The sequence below is a fragment of the Gouania willdenowi genome, unplaced genomic scaffold, assembly GCF_900634775.1.
Source record: "Gouania willdenowi unplaced genomic scaffold, fGouWil2.1 scaffold_322_arrow_ctg1, whole genome shotgun sequence".
NCBI classification, from domain to species: Eukaryota; Metazoa; Chordata; class Actinopteri; order Blenniiformes; family Gobiesocidae; genus Gouania; species Gouania willdenowi.
Window position 1 is genome coordinate 252,789 of NW_021145083.1, and position 9,919 is coordinate 262,707.

Here is a 9,919-nt window from a genome sequence, read left to right on the forward strand (position 1 = left end):
TTTCTATTGCTGTATAAGACGCTCTCTCATTGGTAGTAATTATGCCTGATGTAACAGTCCATACATACAGTATATCCACTATGAGGAGTAAAATGTGTGTGTTTGCATTATTTAATTTAATATATTTGATCTTCCTATGTTAATATGACACACATTTAATCACAAAAAAAATCACTAAAATGGAAGCTCAATGTTGACAGGTTGTCATGTCAACTCAGGCTAAAATAGAAGCTCAATGTTGACAGGTTGTCATGTCAACTCAGGCTAAGATGAAAGCTCAATGTTGACAGGTTGTCATAGCAACTCAGGCTAAGATGAAAGTTGCAGAATTTCCACCATTCTACAGAATCTCCTCGTGCACCGTCAGAAACGACTAAAGTAGCTTTAATAATATTGATTAACGTTGACCAGCAGATGTCATCAGTGAGCAACGTTTGAGACCAAAGTGAGTTTCTAATAATAATGTCAAGTTTAATGACTAATTTTGTGATTTCCCACAATCCAGTGAGTAAATACTGCTTGTTTTAATCTAAATGTGTTTACATATTTAGTAATAATCTTGTGTGAATGAGCTGATATTGAACAATCTTTGGAACGACTTTGTCATAAAAGCTCATTTTAAATTTGTTCATTTTAACATTTAACATTTAGTCTGAATTGAATCATTATATACTGTGTGTGTGTGTGTGTCTCTCTGTGTGTGTGTGTGTGTGTGTGTGTGTGTGTGTGTGTGTGTGTGTGTGTGTGTGTGTGTGTGTGTGTGTGTTAGCGGCATATAATATATACATCAGAAACTATAACGGAATGTCTCACTGCATGTAAAGCTACATATTATTATTATTATTATTAATTTTACGTATTATGACAGGCCCATATTTCACTGGCCTCAAATCAACAGGAACAAGTATTTACTCATTTTAATGTGACACATTTAACATGTGATCATTACTTTGTTTTATTCCAAGATATAAATTGTAAATTGAGGAAACATTGGAATTGAGCTGCTGAAAGGAAGTGACGGATTGCTGCTCTGCTGCTTTTTATGGGAACACCTTTAAACATTGAAGGGCTTAATTATAGGACGTCTAATGTCAAAGGTAAGTTACGATTTTCTAGCTGTTTTTAGCATTTAGCTCATTTTGTTAACATTTAAAACAGGGATTCACGTCAAACATGTTACATATAATTGTCTACAATATGTTTCAAGGCTGTAGCTATTGAATATTTTTGTAATCCAGTATTCTACTGAAAATTCCATAGATTAACATATTTTTTTAGTTAAAGAGAAATTATATTTATACATGAGAAACTAACATATTTGATTTAGGAATGAATGAACCATTTGTTTCCTTTTTGAGATAATCAACACTTTTGCTTTTTAGCAAACGGCAATTGCATCTCAGGAAACGTGACTAGTTAATATAAAAATGAATAAAACAAACAGAATAACATAACTTTCTACTTCTGCCAAGTCCAAACATCTTCTCAGATATCTACAACTACATAGATATCTTTATTTGAGGAACATTGAAGATAACTTGAACTAAAGTTTAGAATTGGTGACGTGACGTTTTCCATATCTTTAACATTCATTCTACCGACTCCAAATGAGGTTTGATATAAATGTAATGTTCATTTTGAAAAAAAGTTTGCCATTGGTTTCCATCATCTACCACCCACCACTAAAAGTCATGTGATGTGTGATATAATCTAAGAAAGGTCTCTACTGCTCATGGGGAACAATTTTTTTTAATATAAATTAGCTGTCAAAGGATTAAAAAAAATAACCAATCAATTGCAAATCTGACTAAATAATCACGATTAATCACAACTTGTGAATTTCAATCGCAAGTTGCACAGAAATGACGTGTATTTATAAGTTACATTTGAGGCAGATAATTAGTTTAATTTGTTTTCCCAAACAAAATCACTGAGAAATGTTGTGTGTGGTCCATGCAGACTTTAAAGGTTTGTGCTATGTTAAACTTCAGTCTGTTATTACACAATATATTGGTTATTTTAAAGAAAACAAGATTGTACATTAAAATAAAGTACGCAAAAAACCTAACCTATAATTTTGAAAAATTCCAGTGTCAATATGAGAGAACCTTAGAACTAATTTGAACCTTAAACATTAAAACTATTGCACTTTTACATTCAGCTGCTGAGGCACAGCCGACTGTCTACATTACTACAGGATGACTGAATCAATGCTAAATACTAGAGGTGATCTCAGTGAGATGGACTCAGAAACATTAGTAAAGGAACGTTCCACAACAATGAGAGTGTCCTGTTAATGTGCTGCTTGTCTCTGTCCCTCAGTTTGTGGACATGTCTCCTGCCTGCAGTGGGACGTCTGAACATCACTTCCTGTGCTCCATCTGTCTGGAGGTGCTCACTGATCCAGTCACCACACCATGTGGACACAACTTCTGCAAAACATGCATCAGCACACACTGGGACACCAGTACCACCAGAAGGTGTCCCGTGTGTAATCAGGTGTTCAGCACTAAACCTCAGCTGAAGGTCAATATTATGATGCGTGAGATGGTTTCTCAGTTCAGACTTGAATCTGAGAAGGAATCAGCAGCACCAGGAGAAGTTCCGTGTGACGTCTGCACTGGATCCAAAGTAAAGGCCCTGAAGTCCTGCCTGGACTGTGTGGTCTCCTACTGTGAGACTCACCTGGAGCCTCATCTGACAGCATCAGGCCTGAGAAGACATCAGCTAGTGGAGCCTATGGAGAACCTGGAAACCATGATGTGTCCAAAGCACAGCAAACCTCTGGAGCTGTTCTGTCAGAGCGATCAGACACATGTCTGCTTGATGTGTTCTGTTTTGGAGCACAGGAGTCACCAGTTAGTCCCTCTGGGAAAAGATCTGTTTGAAGACAAGAAAGTTTATCTTCAGCAGATGATCCAAAAAAGACGAGAGAAGCTGGAGGAGATTAGAGAGTCAGTGAGGATCAGGAAGGAAGCAGCAGACAGAGGGAAAGCTGAAGGTGTGGAGGTGTTCACTGCTTTGATGGAGCTTGTTCAGAGAGGCCTGAAGGAGCTGATGAAGACAATGGAGGAGCAACAGGAAGCAGAAGAGAGAGAGGCTGAAGGTTTGATCAAAAAGCTGGAGGAGGAAATCTTTGAGCTGATGAAGAGAAGCTCTGAGGTGGAGCAGCTCTCCCACTCTGAAGACCACCTCCTCCAACACTTCTGCTCCCTGAAAGCTCCTCCAGCCACCAAGGACTGGACAGAGGTCATGGTCCATCCATCATCATATGAAGGAACTGTGCTGAGAGCTGTGGCTCAGCTGGAGGACACACTCAGTGACAAGATGATGAAGATGAAGATGATGTTAGAGATGAAGAGGCTGCATCAGTTTGCAGTAGATGTGACTCTTGATCCTCTTACAGCTAATCCTTACCTCATCCTGTCGGATGATGGGAAACAAGTTTACTGCAGTGATGTGAAGAAGAACCATCCAGACAACAAAGAGAGATTTTATCCTTGTGTCAGTGTTTTAGGGAAACAGAGTTTCAGTTCAGGCAGATTTTACTTTGAGGTTCAGGTTAAAGGAAAAACTGACTGGGATTTAGGAGTGGTTAAAGAATCCATCAACAGGAAGGGATATATTGCTGTGACTCCTAAGAATGGTTTATGGACTGTGATCCACAGAGATGGAAATGTGTATGCAGCATGTGGAGATCCTCCAGTCATTCTTCATCTGAAGTGTGTTCCTGAGAAGGTGGGTGTGTTTGTGGACTATGAGGAGGGTGTGGTCTCCTTTTATGATGTAGATGCTGCAGCTCTGATCTACTCCTTCACTCACTGCTGCTTCACTCATAAACTACACCCATACTTTAGTCCTGGTTTAAACCATGGTGGTAAAAACTCAGCACCTCTGATCATCTGTCCTGTCAATCAAAGTGAATGATCAGTGTCATGATGAAGTCTCACCAACAATAGATTCAATGGTTCTCTGCAACCATTCACTTCTCCAGGTTGGTTACGCACTCCATCCAACCTAACATGTATGATTCTCAACAGTGGGAGGAAACATTTTATTAAAGAAGTTTCACATTTGGTGTTTGGATTGTGATGAAATAAAAGTTGAATTAAAAAAAAGAATTAAAATATGTTGAGTATAATTGTGGTACATTTTATTTTTAAGTGTTGTATGTGGGTGTAGGGAACCAAACCACATCAAGCCTAAAGACCCTCTTCCTAGCAGGAATTAACCAAGGAGCCTGTTTCTTTATCACAAACTGTTTACACAATAACTGCCCCCGCAACTTTGAGGTGCATAGCTAACCCACTATGCAGCCTTTGAACCCAATACCGTAGCCGAAAAGACTGACTCAACTCTTTGAAATATTCAGGACGAACTCTTTTTACGACTCCACACGGGGGAAGAACATCCTTCTTCTCCCTCCTTTACAAACAGATACCTTTGGGATGCTGTAAGATCACAGAACTGTCCCACTGACCCCCTGTGGTGAGATGTCACAGAAGGACACTTTCCAGGCCTCTTCTCTGAGATGTGTCCCAGTGAAGAAGGGAGAACAAAGAAAGTTTGAGGTATCTACTGCAACCATATAGTAAAGAAGAGGCATAACATGATTTTTGACATTTATGTTTATGAGTAATTACAAGTGAAATTCATTAACCGGTTCCTAAAGTGATCCTAGGCTATTTTCCAGTCGTGTTTGGTATCAAACTCTTTCGTATTACATGATATTTCAAGATATGATGTTGAAAAGATTATTTGAATATGCTGAACTCATTATTATGGTTTATGTGTAAATCTAGGAATCATCCCTCCTGTTTGTCTTTGTCTCACATAAACACACACCAGACACACCCAAGGGCAGCCAGCTGAGATGCTGGCAACTTTAAACCAATCAACGAAGTTTCCTTCTTGGGAGGCAAGTCCCAAAGATAACCTTTTAAAAGAAGAAAGCCGCTCCTACCTTCAGTTTTGGGACGCTGGCGTTTCATGCTCAACGCGTTTCCCTTCCCCACCTTTTCATTTAGTTCATTTTATTTTTAGTTGAAACAGTTAGATTTTTGGAATCAACATCTGCTTGGTTCGGACGAATCCAGCATCTAGTGACGTGCGTAACAGCCGAAAGAAGCCCGGCCCACGACCCATTGGGGTAAGCCACGAGCCATTCTCTAACCCAGCTGTGAAGGCCAGAACCGCCTGGAACGGCTGAAGGGGCTACACTCGGTTGAAACACAACAGAACTCAACGGTGGCACGTCCTGCTGTATTTCTTCAAAGAGCACCTCCAGGTCCAACTATGACATCATCTTCAAGGTACATGAATGAACTTTCATCAGCAAACTTCATCCACAATAGATCACATACATACTTCTATAACTACAAACTTACACACACTCACAACATGTTCCACACACAGTTCATCTCATTCATGTTTGTTCGTCTCCCCTGTCTGTCTTCCTCTCTTTGTGAGAAATAGTAAAGGATACTAGTGAGAAATGTATCCTTAACTTATATAGTATCTATTCAGTTTATGTATAGGATCTATTTGTTTGTTTCGGAAATAATAATCATGCTTTATGCTGTTGCTATGGTGCTAGCACACTAAAAACGTACCGGAAGTGACGTTTTTTTTAATAAGAAAGAGATGTTGAATTAGGCTTTTTACTTTTTAAAACCCTGAATTATTTACTTTTTACCATTATTATTAGTATTATTATTATTTATAGTCATTCACATTTTAATATATTTCCACACCTCGAGGCTAAAGTTTAATTTAAAACTGTTTGAAACCTTGTAATAATGGAACAATGTGAATAAAGTTTTTTTTCTAAAAAAAAAACGTGTTGTGCCTTCACTTAAACTATATTAATAAAGTAAGAAATAAACTATTAGACATGCACTAAACAATATATATTTCAATCTGTTTAAACAAGCTATATTTTAAAAGATATTTCACTTATTTCTCTAAAAAAAAAAGTTTTATTTCTAGTTTAGTGTAATCTCTGTAGTTGTGTGTTAGTAATAAATACTAAAACAAAAAGGTTATATTTTGGGGGTCAATATTTTTAGCACAGCAGATTATATATATATATATATATATATATATATACTGTATAAATAATATAAATATATATATATATCTGTATATTGTTTTCTGAGTGAATCCATCTGTTGTGTAACATTACAAAAACTATTCCAATATGACAACAAAAGGAAAGCACGGTGATCAAAGTCATTTATTTGTTAATGTGAGAGTTCTAAGATCTTTGTTACATCAACAATAAAATGGTTCAGAAACCAACACATTTCAGAATAATTGTCTTTTTTACATCATCCACTTTAATTAAAACTAAAAATCATCTCCCTCACTTTTTACAGAGGAATTGATTGTTGATAATGTATTGATCCAGTTAGATTGATTGAATGGTGATCAGCCAATCACAGCCAGCCATTTGACAAAGGTAAACAAAGAGTTAACAGTGATGAGTAAAGTGATGAAAAATGAATAACAAGTGGTAAAAAATGGTCCAAAAGTGGCAAAAACATGGCAATAAAAGAGTGAAAAGTGACTAAAATGGACCAAAAACAGTCAAGAGTGGCAAAAAAAGACAAAAAAGAGGAAACAGGTGGTATGAAATGGTTACAGGTAGCTTAAATGAGCAAAATGTGGAACAAAAAGAGGCAAAATGTAGGAAAAAAGTAAACAAGTGCTATTTATTTTGCCAAAGGTTGATTATTTGGATGAAAAGTGGTTAACAATGGTTAAAGAATAGACAAAAATTGAATAAAAGTGTCAAAAAGAGAGATATTTTTTGGCAAAAGGAGCAAAAATCTGAAAAAACATGAAAAAGAATAAAAAAAATTTTTTGGAAAAGTGACAAAAATGGGACAAAGGAAGTTGTAAAACAGCCAAAGAAAAGGATTTAAAAAAGGGTTTAAAAAGTTTCCCTTTTTAAGGTTTTCTGGGGAAATAATAATTAAAATGAAGACATAAAGAGCCACATGTTGAGAATCAGTGACTTAATAACAGCTTTATCATGGTTTTAGTAAATGAATTTAATAAACTTTATAAATGGCTGCTCCACCCCTGGTCTTCATCATGAGAGGAGAGACTGACAGACCAGCTACGACAGTAGAAACACCTTTAAAACACGTCCCAGGAGAACAAGGACTACAGAGAAGAGCTAAGAATCATGGGACATGTAGGATTTTAATGAAAACTACTACATGGTGGTGTTCTCCAGTCTGTAAGCTCTGAGGAGAACAGACTGTCTGCTCTCCTCAGAGCTTATATACATGGACAGTTATTACATACACACAGGCAGCATCAGGGGCAGCTAAAGGGCTGCAGGGGTCCTCAGGTAAAGACTGGAGCATCCGTCCAGATCGCCTGTATTAAATAGATGGTGAGGCTGATGTATGTCTTTCTGGATTATTCAGATTAAAAAACCCGTGAACATCTGGAAGTCCCTTTGTGTCCAAGTGTGCAACAATTATTACGATAGTATTGATTAAAAAATGAAAAAAACAACAGAAAATCTCCCTACGTTGCTGAAAACGGAGCGTAGGGGGCTCCATCACTACAACATTGGGGTCCCCTACGCTCAACAGCACTGGAGAAAACCCTGGGAGCAGCTGCAGGATAATCCACAACACCAGTGAACAGGTGAGTTCATAAAATCTCTTAATAAGGAAGTGAAGTTGAATTATTAATAACAGTAAACAGTTTAAGCAGCTTTCATTCACTGTTTATCACTGTTGAACATATCAATAGTACCATCTGATGGATATCCACAATCTAGAAGTGATGCTGATTGGCCCCAAACACAGTCAATACAGGGTCACAATGAGTCTGTGTATCTGGTTTAGTTAGTGTTCAATGACGTGTGAAAGTCAAAGTGAGTCAGGTCACACAGAGAGGAGAGGGTGAACAATTAACCACCTGCACCTGTGCTGCCTTCACTCAACCTGGGATTTTCTGTCTCCTGCTAATGGTTGAATATATTCTACTGTAAAGAGGAGACTTTGATAAAGAAGTGTTTTAGATCAAACTAGTTCAGCTCTTTCTGATCAATCTAAGCACTCTTCTAACCTGGATATCAGGGATCATATGTTAGGGTTTCCTATAGAGACTCTATTTTCCCACACTCTCCTGGGGAAAGTGAATGCACCTCATAATGAAATGCAGAGCAGCTGATGGAGAAGCTGTGAGATGTTACAGAAGCTGAGCTAACATGCTAATGAACACTTGTACACTTCATGTACACAAACGCTCCATCTCATAAAAGTACAATAAAAATGTATTGCATGAACATATATCGTCAAAACTCAATATATGTTGAATCACGATACACTGGCCATCTTTATGTCATTAACAATAAAATAAGGAGGCTCTTTTACTTTACAGCCAGGCCTGCATGGGGTTGACACCCCTCTGTGTAGAATTTGCATGTTCTCATCATGCCTGTGCGGTATTTCTCTATTAGTACTCTGGCTTCTTCACACAGCCCAAAAACATGTACTGTATGTTAGAATAGCTGTGGTTTTCATAATACATTGTGTTTGTCATTATTCTCTATCCCTTTACAATTAAGGTTTCTATTTTACAAATACCTCATTTCAAAAATGTCTTAACTTATCTCTCCATAAAATACGTTGCTGCTTTGTTCCCTCTTATGTGTTAAAAGAGAATGGAAGGGTCTCTCATTGAGGTTTATTTATTTATTTCATTCAAGAGATTAAAATACATTTCTTTCTTGTCCACATTGAAAAAGAAATACATTTATAATAAATAAAGCCAATAAAGGAACCGTTGACCCCATCTCGATAGCACCTTGCGTTCCTGAGTTATAACCATTTTTCCAGATTTCCCTGTCAGAACTTTTTACTGGCAGCCATTTTTTTCAGACCAAATGGTCAATAACTTTTGATAGGAAGATGCCACAAACTTGTGCTTTACATCGTTGAAAAGGTCTCAATGAGCTCTAAAACATATCAAGAAATCAGACGTCCAGCGCCTTCTAGTGGCGAATTAGGCAATAGAAGAAAATGTGAAATTCCACTGATGAGGTGTATCTCAAGCTTCTCCAAATACCTCTTTTTTGCGCTTGGTATCAGTTTGTCCCTGTAAGGTCCCTTTTCTTTCGCCTTTTCTTTTTGCATTGCTTTTCTTCTTTTTCCTTGTCGTATCCCTCTATGCAAAAAGTAAAGCTCTGGCGAATGCGTGAAATTCTGGGGGCGTCTACCACCATCATGGCTGACGGGCTCAGACCCCCCCAAAACAACCCAACTCACCACGTGACTCCTCACTCTCAATACTGCTTGGCCAATGCAGGATGTCTGAGGCAGGGCTCTACTGGTACATTGTCATGTTTCAGGTCATCCACAGGGTTCAAAGACTATTTAAAAGTTATTCAGTGTTAGTTGTTGTACTGTCAATTAATGCTTTAAATTATTATTACTCCTCATGAGATTGATCTAACACGGTGTAAGACTAGCTTCAGTAAATGTATTTTGTTTGTCTAAAACTAAGGGACACTTTAAAGTGTACAAGTATGGGTTGTACAAAATTCCACATTTGTACATATTATGTGAAAGACTAAAAACTCTTGGGTGATCTTTACAGCATTCCTCTCTCTCCAGAAGGAGCAACAAGAGAGCTGCTGAGGAGGTGGTCGATACTTTCTGGAGAGACTATCTCCCAGACGCAGAAGGTAATTAATAGTTTAATGGTCAAATAGAATGATGTCTGTTTTTTGTGTGTTTTTATTTTAGGAAAGGTCGTAGAAGCTCGAACCTTGGACCATCAGAAGGCTGTGATTTTAATGTGTACATTTTCAAGTTTCTAGGACCTTCCGTTGATTTTTAAGGATTTTTTCAAGAATCGTGGGAAAAAAGAAGACATGCAAATGAGGACATTT

General features: G+C 37.6%; 1 protein-coding gene across 3 annotated transcripts; it reads left to right on the forward strand.

Moving 5' to 3' along the window:
• The first annotated feature begins 309 nt into the window (after positions 1-309).
• On the forward strand, positions 310-4,021 carry LOC114459532 (E3 ubiquitin-protein ligase TRIM21-like). 3 transcript variants are annotated; one of them, XM_028441748.1, is made up of 3 exons: positions 310-445; positions 966-1,097; positions 2,323-4,021. In XM_028441748.1, the coding sequence occupies exons 2-3, from the start codon at positions 1,089-1,091 to the stop codon at positions 3,925-3,927; spliced, it is 1,614 nt and encodes a 537-aa protein (XP_028297549.1). In that variant the 5' UTR covers positions 310-445; positions 966-1,088; the 3' UTR covers positions 3,928-4,021. The 3 variants fall into 3 exon arrangements, with proteins under 3 accessions (XP_028297549.1, XP_028297551.1, XP_028297550.1); XM_028441750.1 differs by lacking the exon at positions 310-445 and adding an exon at positions 487-504; XM_028441749.1 differs by lacking the exon at positions 310-445 and having other exon boundaries at positions 955-1,097.
• Positions 4,022-9,919: the final 5,898 nt, after the last annotated feature.